The 15,398-nt window shown below is 43.2% G+C and overlaps 1 protein-coding gene across 2 annotated transcripts; it reads left to right on the top strand.

Moving 5' to 3' along the window:
* The first annotated feature begins 4,187 nt into the window (after positions 1 to 4,187).
* Positions 4,188 to 13,898, top strand: dyrk3 (dual specificity tyrosine phosphorylation regulated kinase 3). 2 transcript variants are annotated; one of them, XM_040029270.1, is made up of 6 exons: positions 4,188 to 4,248; positions 7,202 to 7,311; positions 10,013 to 10,218; positions 10,320 to 10,623; positions 10,712 to 11,128; positions 11,230 to 13,898. In XM_040029270.1, the coding sequence occupies exons 1-6, from the start codon at positions 4,203 to 4,205 to the stop codon at positions 11,962 to 11,964; spliced, it is 1,818 nt and encodes a 605-aa protein (XP_039885204.1). In that variant the 5' UTR covers positions 4,188 to 4,202; the 3' UTR covers positions 11,965 to 13,898. The 2 variants fall into 2 exon arrangements, with proteins under 2 accessions (XP_039885204.1, XP_039885206.1); XM_040029272.1 differs by lacking the exon at positions 4,188 to 4,248 and adding an exon at positions 4,278 to 5,135.
* Positions 13,899 to 15,398: the final 1,500 nt, after the last annotated feature.

The raw sequence follows: 15,398 nt of genomic DNA, 5'->3' as shown, positions 1-15,398 counted from the left end.
GGTGGTTGCCACGAGTGTTCGGCAAGTTTTGCAGAGTACATGTGTTTGGAGAACGTCGTCTTTATCAAATCCAAAATACCTCCAAATAAGCGAGGTACTATTTTTTTTTTTTTTTTTTTTTTTTTTTAGGCACGAGTTCATAGTCAGTAGCGTTCTCGTCATGCGTCTCGCTCTCAGCCTTTACAACTCTGACTCGTTGCTGCAGCGTTGTTCGCTCACCACCTAGTAGGAGGCGGGCCTCTAATCCATTTGATTGGTTAATGCCGTGAAGGGCTCTATTCGACTGGTCAAATGTGTAAAGGGGTTTCTTTGATTGGTAAATTCTTTAAAGCACGTGTGTAAACATTTTAAGGTACCCAATTATCGCAGTTTACGTCGTCTTTTGCGATGGGCCCATCGCGCAGGCTGATATCGCGATGACAATAAATTTTCGATTTATTGTGCAGGCCTAATATAGAGCTTAACAAATTTATTATACCACCGCTCAATGTAAAGTCACAGCTGCTCTAAATCAACAGTACTCACCAGTATGTGCAAGCTCCTTAATCAAAATTATACTTTGGCAACACTTTATAATATGTCCCATAACTAAGGTCATAATTCCCCTGGAATTAAATTGAATTATGAATTTGTATATTTACCTAATGGTAGGTATGCTAGAATAAGGGCGTAACAAGTAAGGTTTTTTTGTTTGTTTGTTTGTTTGTTTTTACCCTCAAAACACATAACTATACTGTAAGTAAGTGTAAGTAGTGCAAAAGTAATTTTAGGTTCTGCCTAAATTCTGGGTGTTTTACAAAAAAGGAGACAGAAATTATACTGATGCTCCTGCAATTGTAAGTACTGCATGAATAATTTTATACAGTACTTGGTAATTTTGTGTAATTTCTTGGTAATTTTGTGGAAAAACAAACAACATTTCCCAGGCTTACATTGTAAACACACTGTACTTTTTGGATTGGGCGTTTTAGGGAGTGGTTTAACTTTGCCTGACTTCCAGGTATTTTACAGGGAAAGAGACACTCCTTTCCTGTTAAATCCTTTTGATGGCTTGAACAGTGATGTGAAAGGGAAAACATTACATTAGCCTTAGCTCCATCAATGTAAGGTCACATAGCCCTGCAAAATGTTATGGTATTTATTTTTTCTTGTAGGTTAATAAGGGAGAAATAAATGGACAACTGAACAGTAAAACATCCATCATGCACATCAACATAGTGAACATTAAGTAAAGACTTAAAAAGCCAAGTATGCCCTTAGTTGCAGGCCTTATTATAAAGTGTTATCGATGTTTTTAATGCTAAAATATGATTATTGTTTTTATCCATTGGCTTTTCACATTTACTGTTTTACATAAAAGCAGAAAAAAACTATAAAGCACATTCATGCTCATCAGTTACAAATAGCACATGCATGAGTAATTCCAGACACATAAATATAACCTTATAAAGTGTTAAATCAAATCAGACACAGTGTCTTTTATCAAATTTGAGGGAGCAATTATACATTTAAAATCAGGGTTTCCAAGTTCAGTGTCAATACGAAGCCCAGCTGATGTTGGAAAGTCCTGTGACCTGCACTCTAAGCACTGTATTCAAATTTAAGCAAAGAGCAGAGGTTACCCGGCCACGGTTGGATGAAAACCTTGTAAATGAACACCATCCAGTGCTGCTCTCTAAGGAGGAACATCCTACATTCTCATTCAAGATGTAATAATAAATAAAAAAATCACAAAGCACTCTGATATTCTGATATGAATAAAGAGGCTCTGTGGATGGTGGATGACAAAGTAAAATATATACGAAGCACAGACATGTGTAGATTGTACAATGATCTTACACCCTGTGAATGAGAGTTGTGGCACATGCTGAAGCAGGCAGGCGTTATGCCACTGCACTATGATTCACTCATTATGCAACTGTTTAAGTAAAAATGAACAATAATCAAAGATGATGTTTGAGGATACAGATGCATTATTAAATGTTAATGAAAATATAACGGCCCACACAATCTGTGCTTTATTTACACTGAGTAAATGAATAAACTGTTGCAAAAATCATTTTAACACCATCATAGTGGACTTTACTTTGGGTGAAAAGATGCTCAAGAACATAAAGTGGTCCTGAGCACGGATCAAATGTTTGCGTAAAACATAAAACACATAAAAGTGTGTAAAAATACATCTTTTGGTGCCCCCTACTGGCAGATTTATGTACATGCAGCGTGAAACTTGTTTCCTGTGTACAAACCAACGACAAAATAACAACACAGAGGTAGTAGCTGATAAGACTGACCCAGTTACTGTCTGATCTCGGCAGTATAGTTTTTCTCAAGAAGAGCAAAAGAAAGATGAGATCACTACTGACCCGGAGAAACTCCTTGTTTGTTGTTGGGCATAAGAGAGCTGGGTTTGTATGCAGCGCATCAGAGGCAGCATTAAGGAAATAAACCTTTGTGGTGACATTCAGTCCCTTTGCTTCCCTTTTCCCATAAACTGGGTGATGCACAGTGGTTCATTTTAAGGAACTGCTGAACCACTTAAGATTTGCTCTGTGAACTCTGTGGGATACTCCACCCATCAGATGGTACTATAAGTTTTAAAGATCTTAAAGGGTGAAAAGAATGAAATGGAAATAAAATTTGACATCATTTTTTATGATCAATATTTGAATAATGAGTTTCTGGTTTTTACATTTTAATAGTGTACTGCCGTTACACATATAAGCATAAAAATAGCCTTACTATTACCAATATTAAAAAATGTAATTGTTCTTCTTGTCTTGCTGTTTCTAACAGGACAATTATGCCTTCTCCGCCAGAACCAGCTTGCATTGCTGCAAAATCACCAGCAGGTGGCGGGTTCTTATAACAACAGCAATCACTAGTAATCACTGTGTAGTAACAGGTAGTGTGAGTTCATGCACAGCTCCATTATTTTGTTTTTATATGTTCTGGTAAGAAAGTATTCACATTTTGACACGTATCCTCCCAGATGAGATTGTTTTCAAGAGCATTTAAAATGTGGTGTCAGGTGAATAAACCCACAAGTGTCAGTGTCTGTCACACAGCCTCAGACTAAATACAGCCAGACCCCCCCAGACCCCCACCTCGAGGACCTATAGGTAGCTTTGCACCTGGTCCCATTGGGCCGCAGTTTTAAATTCACTTCACTGCGATTAAAAGTGGCACGTGGTCCACAAGCTTACACCTTGAAACCTCTTGAGAGGCAAGTGCAATAAGCAGATCAGTTTATAGGCATTGTCACCCTACTCACTCTATACACCACCATCTAAGAATAAGCAACAGGTTTTAAGGGTCGGTTGCTGCCCCGGGGGGGGGGGGGTCTAAATGAAAGTGTGTCAGTGTATGTATTTGTGGCAGCAAATATAGAGAGACCTCCTCTTCTCACCTCTGAGAAAGAGCTAAGATTAGAATCACCCTCTGCCCAGCATGTATCACTATCTGAATATAGCCTGCTCCCCTTCTCATGCCTGCTGGGTCTCACTCCGTCTGTCCTCTGCCCTGCCTCTAACTATATCCAGCCTTGTATAGATCTCCAAACACACTCCGGTTTCAATCCACAGCTTTCCCTCATAGGGTATGGAGAGGGAGAGGAGAAGCCATGCTTAATTCTTGGGCTGCAGATCACAGGTAATCATATTCTTAAAACATTAACAAACAAGCACGAAAAGGGTATTGGCACAGTATATTATGCCATATATGTGCATCTGACTTTATTAGCCCATCAGTGGACTTATTGTGCTGTAGAAATGTCTGAAAACAGTAAAAAACAAAACAAAAACAACAACAACAAGTAAACAAAAAAACACATTTAGCATGTATCCACAGTTCAAATACAGGAATTAGCAAATTATTGACCCTTTTGCACCACTTTCTAATAAAAACCACTTTTATAATTGCTTTATAATATGTAATAATTACTTTGAGATAATAGCATTGCTAATGAGTGTTGCTTATAAGCCTTTTACAGGACTCTTGCCGCAGGAATAGCCCGGGTGTTTCTGAAACTTATGGCTCTCTTCTACACAAGTGCACCACTTGCTAATTCTTTACATCAGTCTTTTGTTTGTTTGTTTTTCCCCCTTGCTTTTTCGCGCAGTGATGTGAGAAAAAACGACCTGTGATGTTCTTATGCATGCAGAAGCTCGACCACTTTCCTGTTGGCTCCTCTGTAGACCTCCATGTGGACGCTGCAGGGCGCCCTTCTGCCTGCCGTCTGGATGCCCGGTAAGCGCCGCCCTGCTCCCTCCCTCCGTCCGCCTGCTGACTCTGAGCTCAGTGAAGACGCCCTTAGCAACAACACACAGCTGCACCGTCGAATAAGATACTCGCAGCGCACAGGAGAAGGATTTAACAGTGCAGCGTTACTGCACTGACCTCAGGTGAAGCTTTTACGCGACGGGGATTCTGCTCCGGTTATTAGTGCAGTATAAACATGAGGCGTGAATACAGTTAGCCTGCTCTGGGCTAGCCATCCCCGAAGACGAGCGAAGCATCCCCCAAGCTGTCCCGAAGGAGGACAAATCCTGGGGGCTTTTGTTTGCTAACTACCAAGCCAGCTTACCAGGAATAGGCACGGGAATGGTGCTCTGGATCGACTCATTGTACTGTCAGAGAAAGGCGAGGGGCACATGGGTCAGACCATCGAGTTGTGATATTTGGACTCAAACTAACGGAGGAAGCGGCTCTCCGGCGGACGAGTGTTTCGTGGCTCTGCGAGCTAGCTGGCTAGTTAGCTGAGGGAAACGACCCCCACCGCCTGTTCATTTTTTTAATTGTAGCTTGGCCCATGTTAGCCAAGACGAGTGTGAGAGCAACACATGAAAACACAGTAAAACTAAGAAGAAACTACTGCTTACACTGGGAAGAAAGCTTGCTGATACAGAAAGGAAAACAACTTGAGTTCAGTCGAAAAGACAACTAACGAGTACTCGGACTGCTATCAAAACACTAACAGCAGACTTTTTAATACTAGTAGCTCAGTTTGCTAGTTTGAACTTTTATTCTCCTTTTTTTAAAATCTGATTTTTCCCCTCACTTTGGATGCTGGCATCTAATATTAATTGCAATCATGATGATAATAAGCCGGAAACCAGAGGGCCCAATAGCAACAGGTAACCAAAACAAAGTAAAACGTTGTTTGTCTGTACGTTCGCTTCCTCGTGGTCGTGTGAATAGGATTTATTTGGGGGTAATTTAGAGGTGAATATGATTGGGATTTAAAAAATGCCCTCCAAGTAGCTGCAGAACTGGTTAGTTTCACAAGTGTCTTCGCGGTCACGTCGCGTCTGTGGGGATAGAGCACGTATATATGAAGCTACTGTAACAGTGCCGTGGGCTTCTCACAAGACCCGACATGTTAACAAGTTTTCTTTTCCTTTTGCTTACCCTGATCAGTTACAAGACTTTTATCTAAGAAGGTTTTGAATGTCACACCAGGAAGCTTTTTTTATTTTCTTATTTTCATCTTTCTCGTAAACTTTTATTGTTCTATCAAAGGGTTGATAAGCAGTAATATCTCAGTTGGCATCCTTTTAAGACGCGGTTTTGGAATTTGTACTATGACCAGTGTTATTATTGTTTTATGACACTGTGACTGATCTGTTTTTGTTTGCTTATGTGCTGATTTTTTTTCTTAATTTTATTTTTTTAGCTGGTAATAAGAAAGAAGCCAAGAAAGAAAGAATGAAAAAGTGACAGGGCTGTCATCGTTATGTCATGTCATATGAACCCTGTGGTTTACCTTGCCTCTGTAAAACACACTTTGTCCAGAATGCCAGGAAGAGGACAAAAAGCTGAGCCTTTCCCCCACCACAGCCACGCTCACACGTTTTATGACACATGAGCTGCTGTGTTTGTTTGCCTGAACCCTGTTCTCTATCCTTTACAGTGCCGAGGAGAGTTTTTATAGTGGGGAGAGCTGGACGTAGTGGGCTGGATGTTTGGGGTTACACAGATGTTTGCTCTCTGTTTCTTCTCTTTTTTTCCCTTTCAAGCTTTGCTTGGACAACAAATTCAGATTCTGTACAAAAAGTGCTGAGCACCCACTGAGCGATTAGGAGTTTGCTAAGGGCTAATGGAGTCTGTGCTTGGCTAATATTGTGTGTGTAGTCCTAATGCCACTGTTTGCAGTGCTGTGCAGGTTTAATGCGTGCGTATCCAGGCAGCAGGTCTAATCTGTCCAGAAGCAAGCCTGTGCTGGGAACATAGTCTCTGACGCACCTACACATGGTTACAGCACTCTCTGGGACTCACGAGGGAGAACGCCAAACTCGCCACAACTTCGGCTAATGAGCTACTCACCCTGATTTCAAGCTGCACTTTACACAGTTAGTTTTAATCAGTTGGTGTATCAGCTAGCATGTAAGCTCGATGACTGTTGTGGTAAACAGTTGGCCAATGGGAGCGATTGCCATTTTTGTAATTGGCTTCCACCCACAGTCCCAAATGCCGTGGTCGTCCATCTACTGTGGCCGTATCATCTCGTATTAGGTGTTTGGCTCAATGCCAAAGAGGTAAGCATGAAACACAGCACTATTGAATGACAGGCACAAGCATCCCTCTATATTAGCTCTAATTCCAAACACACCTGGTGTGTGCACCACATGATTTGGGCTGAATGGACAGATGGGCAGACGGAAAGATGCTGTCGTCACAGAGGCATCTGTTACCCCCATTAGGCCAATAATACCACTTGCAGCGCTAGCGATCTGGGACCCTAAGCCGCGTGTAAGCTGGTCAGGTTGGAGCGCTGGCCTTAGACACAATGTATTGGGTACAATAGCTACAGTGATGTATCTGATAATGGTGGTCTTTTCACTGCAACTGTGAGCTAGCCTGTTGTGGGAGACCGTATTCATCCCCACTGGCATACAGAGATCGGTGTAATGCAAGATGTCTTGCTGTGGTGGCTCAAGGGATTTGTCTAGTTGTACAATGCAGTTTGTTTTAGCATCAGGGTAACTAGAACTGCTGGTGTGATTGATGAGATGATTAATAGGACATTGCCTGATTTGGTCAAACAAGGATAGTGCGTCTCAGTGGAGAAAATTAAATTGCATTCTGTTGACGTCACCTTCGAGGATCGTTCTGTGCTTTTACCACCGAGCGCACGTTTGCTGCAGATTTAATAGCCTCACATCATCACACTGATTGACTTTGTTCATCATTGTCCCTGCAGCTCGCCATGGTGACGGTCTGTACGACTCGTACATGAGGACCGACCACATCCTGAAAGACGAAGCAGACACAAACAGTCCGTCTGGGCTACCCCCAATGCCCAAACACACAGTAAGTATACACACACAAACACGCACGCATACGCGCATAGCCAGTTAAGCCCTATTTCCTGTGCTGGAGCACACTCTGTCTCCAGACTTCCTGCTCCTCTGAGAGATATTCCCTTGCCTGTGTTCCTGTTCATCACATTTGTACCCCCCCCCCCCTTCGTTCCACTGTGTTCTGGCTGCGTAGGATGGGCAGCTTATCTGTTTCCTTATCTCCAACATGTGACTTTCAGTAGATTTTTATACCCTTCATTTAATAGCATTGTGTGAGTAAGACTCATTTATTGTCCTAGGGCATCAAAGTTTGGTGCCCCGGCAGTTCTCGGTGCTTGCGTCAGGGAAACTACGGTGAATTGGCCAATTTGTTTCTTCGGCTAAAGTGAATACAGAGTGCGCTTATCTTGCCTTCATCTGTTTTTGGACTCGTCATTTGACTCAAACCATGTTAATGTGCAGGTCATATATGCATGTTTACGGTGCTTACGGTAACTTTCATTGAGGATACGACCTCATTAATCTCAATAAGTTGACCCATATACCATAATTACTTTTTGCAGTTCTGTTAATTCATTCTGAAAGATAATTAGGGATTTGCTTTGAGTTTTTTAGACAGTTTTACATTAAAAGAGGGTTATTACCAAAAATAAATGATCTGTTTTAGCCTAGGTAAATATATATATGTGATCTTATAAATGTCCCCTATGGCAAAATAAAATGCACATACACACAAACAACAATAGTCCACAGGCCTACATGTCAGTAGATGAAAAAGGCTGGTTTGATATATTGTAAAGATTTATTGGGCTTGAAAATGTGACCCACAAACAAACTCACCAATCAGCATTCTCCCCCTCTCCTCCCCTTCCCCTAGCTCATGTAATCCTCCATCAGTGGGTTTGGACAGAGTTTAGGCCTAGTTTTCTATTCTAGTCCCATCCTTCTTCCTTTGTGTTTTGTGTCACGCTCACAGAGTTACTGTCCTCCGGTGAATGTGACTGACAGTAACTCGCCCCAGTTCAGCGTGTTCAGTCCTCAGACACTAGCCTCATGCTCTATTAAAGTAATAAACTGATAGATGAGGGCTTGATCTGCTTTAATAAATTGTACTCATAGTAAGTTGAATTCATGAGCCCCCACCTTTTATAGCCGTGTTCTGACTGTCACCCAAATTACGGCAGCGTAATAATACCAACATTTGCTTTGTTTGTGACAGAGGTTTGTGTGGTTGCTGCAACCTTGTGTGAGCTTCAGAGAGAGGAGAAAAAGATACTGAGGTGTTTCTGTAGCAGAAAGGGATTAGCTCTCCTCCATCTGTTGCACCATGCAGATTTGCACACAGGGGACTCCACCCTCTGTAATACCTGAGTGAGAGAAGATTTCTCTTCCCGTTTGGAGCCCTCTTACGTTTGAATTTTTATTGTATTTTTCAGCCGGGTCAGTCAGTAATCCATCACAGACGCTGTTCCCCGTGTGGAGAGCTTTGATATGTATGTCAATATTTGTGTATGTGTCTGGGTGAAGGGGCTCGATCAATGACATTCACTGTGTACTTTGGAACAACAGCTGCAAGAGACCCTGGGTCAGCAGCAGAGCTGTTGTAATAAGTTAAGACTATATAGTTACATGTATGGAAACCCATCCCGCATTCCCACTCTATTTTTAGAGAGCCCAAACCTGGTACAAAAACACACTCTCAGCTGAGTCCTTTCTCCGTGGATGATCAACACTCACGTTTCCTAAAAAAACAAAACAAAACAATCTTCGCAAAATCGGTCTGCCCTTAGAGTAAAAAGTGTACATGTGTAAGAGAGAGACAAAAAGCGCGAGGATATATCCCTCTCCAGTCCTTGTACGAAGGCTTTGGTGAGTTCATGTCTTAACAGCCACACATCTTCTATAGTTTAACAATATAATTCAACTTTAATGACCGTCATTTCCCTTGCGCTCCATAATCTTGCGGAGCATTCTTTCCGCTAGAGAGAGAGAGAGCGAGGAGGAATGAATTCTTGGGGTTGCTGAAACGAAGCTGCTCTCCGGCGAGACTCGAGACCGTTCTTTAAACTCCTTTAACCTTCACCCCCAAGCAAAGGTGGAACTGGCACTTTTAAAGTTTGTGGACAGTTATATTGGGGGGGGAAATCGCCTAGTGACTGTGCGATCACTTTCTTTTATTCTGAACTTCATTTTGTACGCAGTTGCCATTTGTAGTAATTAAGGAGTAATTTAGAAGTTAAATGTTTATAGCAAGATTATGACAGCACTAACAAAGATTAGTGGTATCTTTCATCTAAGCAAGGATACAAACAAGTAGGTGGGGATTTGGGTCGTTTTGCATGTGTTGGTAGGAGAAGAGGGGACGTTGCGCATTAGCATTTGCTGCCAGACTGGATCTGGATCCTGTCGTGCTGGTTAACCAACTGCAAACTGGATGTCTGCTCATTCCTCTCCACCTGAGACTCTACAGTTGGGTGTTGATATTTTGATCTGCATCAAATACAACCTTTTTTTTCTTGTTAATAATCAGGATTTAAAAATGTTGCAGACTCTGTCTTATATGTGGAGCTGGAATGATGCAGGATAATATTGAGTTTTGAGTCATTTTTAGAAGACCCTCAGTTAAGAAACTGTTTTCTAAATAAACTGCATTTGCTCTGATATTCACCGACTGCGTCTTGTAAAGTCTTGTTTTGCCTCTGTGTCAATAGGTTGTCAGTAACAAGGCTGTAATGAGGGATCAGGTGACCATCCGAGGTGCCCCGTCAAAGGTGAAGTACCTGTATGATGACTCGACTAGCAACCGCAAGGTCAACGCCATAACCACAGCAACCACACTGAACAGTGGGACCACCCATGAGACACCCACTAAACCTGCCCCAGCCTCCAGCCTGTCCAAAGAGCACAGTGTGGACAGGTGAGAAAGATGGACATGCTAACTAAGTAAAATGTTACAGGCGAGATGATGACCAGTCAAGCTGTCGGTTAACACATTTGTGCCATCCTCATTTGTCACAGCACTGAATCCAGTAAGGGCTCTGTCGAATCCTCTGGCCCGCATGGAGCCGGGAATGGCGTCAACAGCAGCAAAGTGTGCGGCCCACTCACTCCTGATCAGGCTCTGAGACTGTACCGAACTCAGCTCACCACCTTGGAACAGGCGGAGATCCACTCCTACCCAGACATTTACTTTGTGGGACCCAATGCAAAGAAGAGGCCCGCAATTGCCGGAGGTAGCAACAACTGCGGCTACGATGACGAGCAAGGAGGTTATATTCACGTCGCCCACGACCACCTGGCTTACCGCTACGAGTTCCTCAAGGTCAGATGTGTTCTGATGTTTGTGGCTTTAAATTTGTTCTTTCATTTTTAGCTAAACAAATGCTTGTCCTTTCTCTTACTCTCTACAGATCATTGGTAAAGGTAGCTTTGGCCAGGTTGCGAAGGTATATGACCACAAACTGCAGCAACACCTGGCTCTGAAAATGGTGCGCAACGAGAAGCGTTTCCACCGGCAGGCGCAGGAGGAAATCCGCATCCTGGAGCACTTGCGGAAGCAGGATCGTAACGGCACCATGAATGTTGTGCACATGCTCGAGAACTTCACCTTCCGCAACCACATCTGCATGACCTTTGAGTTGCTCAGCATGAACCTGTATGAGCTTATCAAACGCAACAAGTTCCAGGGCTTCAGTTTGGCACTGGTCAGGAAGTTTGCGCACTCCATCCTGCAGTGCCTGGAGGCTTTAAGCAGGCACAGAATCATCCACTGTGACCTCAAGCCAGAGAACATCTTGCTCAAACAGCAGGGTCGCAGCGGCATCAAGGTAAAGGCGGCGCCTTCTCGTCCCGGTCTGTGCTGTAATGGGTCTGTGCGTTTGGTTTTCATTTTCATTTATATCATTTCTTATTCTCTTGCCCCTACCAGGTGATTGACTTTGGTTCCAGCTGTTTTGAACACCAGCGGGTCTACACCTACATTCAATCTCGTTTTTATCGAGCTCCGGAGGTGATCCTCGGTTCACGTTACGGCCTTCCTATTGACATGTGGAGCTTTGGTTGCATTCTGGCCGAGCTGCTGACTGGCTACCCCTTGTTCCCTGGCGAAGATGAGGGCGACCAGCTGGCCTGTGTTATGGAGCTGCTGGGGATGCCGCCGCAGAAGGTCCTGGAGCAGGCCAAAAGAGCAAAAAACTTCATCAACTCCAAGGGCCACCCTCGGTACTGCGGTGCAAACACTTTGCCCACCGGAGCCACTGTGCTGACAGGGTCCCGCTCGCGCCGTGGCAAGATGAGAGGCCCTCCAGGTAGCAAGGATTGGAGTGCTGCACTCAAGGGCTGCGAGGACCCTGCCTTTACTGACTTCATAAAGAAGTGTTTGGACTGGGACCCGTCTTCTCGCCTCACCCCCAGCCAGGCCCTCAGACACCCTTGGCTGTATCGCAGGCTTCCCAAACCAATACCCGGGACAGAGAAGAGCCAAGGAGCTTCTGTGAAACGACTCCCCGAGCACCACAGCACCTCCTTTCCCTCTATTCTGGCCAAGGGGGGGCCTGGCTTAAGCTCTACAACTGCCAGTAACAACAAACTTAGAAGCAACATGATGGGAGATTCAGGAGAGGCCATACCTCTTCGCACGGTCCTACCTAAACTTGTCTCGTAGAGAGAAAGCGAGAGATAGAATCCTCTAATCTCCTCCCTCGCCACGTTTTCCCACTCCTCAGGAGGAGTCAGAGTAAAGGAGAAAGTGGTTTTAAAACAGCTTTGTTTGTTCTTTTATTTGTTTTCTACTGCGAGGTGTCGACACCCCAGTCTTTGGTTTTTAATAATAGTTGAAAAGAGAAAGAGAGGAATAATAAAAGAAACACTCAAAAGTTTTTATACAGCGGCTGTGGATTTTCCGTTTACAGCCACAGGACGTGGTTTGATATTAGATAATGCTTTTTAAAAACAAAAGAAAACTTCCTCGTGTGAGTGGACAGCTTGTTCAATGAGAAAATATCTTTAACCTGTGTGCGATCTCACGTAAGTGTTGTGTTTTGGTAAAACGCACTGAAGCACACCTGCACTGTCACTTGCCTCACTTCACTCTCTTAAACTTGAAAAGGGCTACAGAGATTACTCTTATCAAGTTAGACTTAGCGAGATTTGTTCAGCCAATGGATTTTAACTAGAAGACAAATTGTTAGTTTTTGGGTTCTGCGAACACTTAACTCAGTTATCCCTCATATATACAACAAAAATGCCTTCAGACTGGTAATACAGGATTGGCTTTATGTAGCGACAGATTCTGAAAACAGCAGTAAGAAGTTTTTTTTTTCCTCTTTCCTTTTTCTCCCCACAAACACACACAAACACACACACATACACCACTTTTCCTCATCCCTTGCGCTTGTGTGTCAGCTCAGTATGTGATGTTAATACTATGGAAAACGCTGAGAGGGCATAGGACAACCTATTTATAGCCCACTGTTGTCCTCCTATTTTCACCGTACACGAGTGGGGAAAAAATGGGGAATCGGAAGAACAGTAGAGCTACTCGGACTCGGTCACAAAGGCGTCGCGTTCGGTACCTCACAACTGGTTTGCAAGATAGAGAGGGAGAGGGAGAGAGCCGTAAGTCAAAGCACCTAAACACCTTTGGGTTGATTGGCTGGAAAGTTTTGTATGAATGTCACCTGCCCGTGCCTGTAATTGGCTGCCGAGATTGTTAGCGGTAGTGGTCCTAATGGGTGGGTAGTGCAAGGAAAGATAGATCACGGGATAAAATAAAGAGCAGTATGTTCAATATGAGCCAGGATATTTTATTCTCTGGAGGAGAGATGTGTGGAAGACGAGCCAGTGACAAAACGAACGGTTTTAATGGTACTGTTGAAAGAAACGTTTCTCAGGGAGACATACTTGATACATCCCTTAATCTTAAAATTTACTGTGTTCCACTTATAGTCATGTATCCCGACTGTGGATGAAGATGGCATGCAAGCCCAGTCCGCTCAGAGCGAGAGCATTTACGAGAGTCTGTGAAGGGGGTCTGCATGCTCCACAATCTGACCTAGATTCTCTCTCCTCCCCCACATTCACTTTTATCACTCCTCTTTTTTTCTCACTCTGTCTCATGTAGGGCAGGGAACCTCTTAAACTCTCACATACACAGTGAATAATGGTGCTGTCCAGAATGCACACGTACAGACGCGCACACAGAAACATGTCAGGTGCATGTTGGTATGGACCACACCATTCAAAGAGTTCTTTCTCTTGTCCCTCATTTTCTAAGTGAAACTGTCAGGGATTTCTACTCTGTCTCCATTTTTTTTTTTATAGAAGTGGTTTCAAATGCTTTTCACTCCTAAATATCAAAGGATGTCAAATGCAAAAAAAAAAAAAATGAAAAAAAGAAGAAGAAAAAAAGAAAAAAGTCATATACTGTCATGTTGTACTAGTGGTGTGAGTTAGTAGGGAGGGTGTTTGGTGTTCAGCATGAAATCACAACCTGTTATCAAAACTGAGTGACTATGAGAGAAACTGTACAGTAACCAAATGAAGTTGTGATAGTTTCTTTTTCTAAGAAAAAATAAAAATGATTTCAGTGAACTGTTAGGCTTTGGGGTGATTTCTGGATTGAAATGGGCTTTTTTAATTAATTTTTTTAATTCCATGAGACATGTATTGCTCATTTGTCACCTAGTGTGAAGCTCTCATCTCCAAAGAAACCAGGTGTGGGGGGGTGGGGGTTGTTTTGGGTCTTTTTTCTGCCTGACATCAGGAGCTTGTGTCAGGAAAACAGTGGCTTACACTGCAGTCAGCACAATGAATCACTTTTAAGTGAACTGGATTTCAGTCAGCGATCAGGTTACAGACGGTAATGAATGAGTCAATAGCCTTTTATACTGAGGCTGCCTTGTTATTATGCCACCTTTATTAAAGTCATAAAGATATAAGGAACAGATGTGAGAAAATACGCAGCACACATACGGGAAGACGATTCAGTCTTCCAGGCTATTGGACTGCGTTTTAGTTCTAGGTAGTGAAACAAAGTAAGTGTACCTGCTACTTGTGTTTGTGCCAGAGCCGAAACAGCTGCTCTGCCAACAAAATTAACAATGAGTACAGGCTATCTTAGTAAACTGATGAGGAAGTGCTGACAGTAATTTTGTTGTTATTGTTCATTTACAGCTTCTGTGACATGTGAAACTTCATGTTGATTATGCTAAATTATGACCCTGCTGTCTGAATCCTGTTCCTAGCTGACAAAAGTGCCACCCGGTGTGGTCTTCTGCTCCACGGATCTAAGTGTTGTGCTCTCAGAAATGCTCTTCTGCATACCAATAACCTGCTGCCCTCCTACCAGCTCGATGCAGTGTGACCTCTGACGTCAGCGGGGGACTTTTGGCAGGAGTGCAGCAGCTCACTAAATGCTTTCTCCTTTTTGGACAACACTTATCTAACATAGACAAAGATGCCATATTCCAAGTCACTTAAATCACCTTCCTTCCCTTTTCCGATCCTCAGTTTGAACTTCTGATCGTCTTGACCGTGTCTACATGCCTGAATGGCCTGATTTGCTGTCATGTGATTAGCTGATTAGATCTCATTATATATAGATTAAATTGCCCCTCCTCCTGATATTTCTCAACTTTTCTCATGTCCTTTTATGTCCTTTGTGTCTCGTGTCCTGATGTGACACAAAACCAAAACACAAGACTGCTAAAAATAATCCTGTCAAGAAAAATCTGGAAGAAGACGCCTGCTTTCGTAAGAACGAAGGCAGCGTGATCGCAGACACTGGTGATTCATGGCTGTTTACACTGTGCAGGCTGGTGTCCAGTGGGATGAAAAAGTCAGGTACACACGCAACAGGAGGAGGAGGAGGAGAAACCGGTTGAGCAACTGGATACAATGACTGGATACAGAAACTAGAGAAGTGGTTTGTGATGACTAGGTAGCCGGGTATACGTAACAGAATTTGACACAGGTGTTTATTGCCAGCTGATCTTGAAAATACAAGGGTTGCCTTAGGGTAAAAATGATGTGTGTACCATTATTTTGCCTGAGCCTGGGTGTGGCACCTTCTTTCCATCAGCAGTAGGTAAGGGTGCC

The sequence above is a fragment of the Simochromis diagramma genome, unplaced genomic scaffold (genome assembly GCF_900408965.1).
Source record: "Simochromis diagramma unplaced genomic scaffold, fSimDia1.1 OVJJ01000483.1, whole genome shotgun sequence".
Classification (NCBI taxonomy): Eukaryota; Metazoa; Chordata; class Actinopteri; order Cichliformes; family Cichlidae; genus Simochromis; species Simochromis diagramma.
This window is presented reverse-complemented; position numbering and strand designations above follow the sequence as displayed.

Coding starts and splice junctions, on each gene's coding strand:
- dyrk3 (XM_040029270.1), top strand. CDS start 4,203: ATGTGGACGCTGCAGGGCGCCCTTCTGCCTGCCGTCTGGATGCCCG. Junction 10,624..10,711: donor ACCGCTACGAGTTCCTCAAG/GTCAGATGTGTT, acceptor TACTCTCTACAG/ATCATTGGTAAAGGTAGCTT. Junction 11,129..11,229: donor AGGGTCGCAGCGGCATCAAG/GTAAAGGCGGCG, acceptor TGCCCCTACCAG/GTGATTGACTTTGGTTCCAG.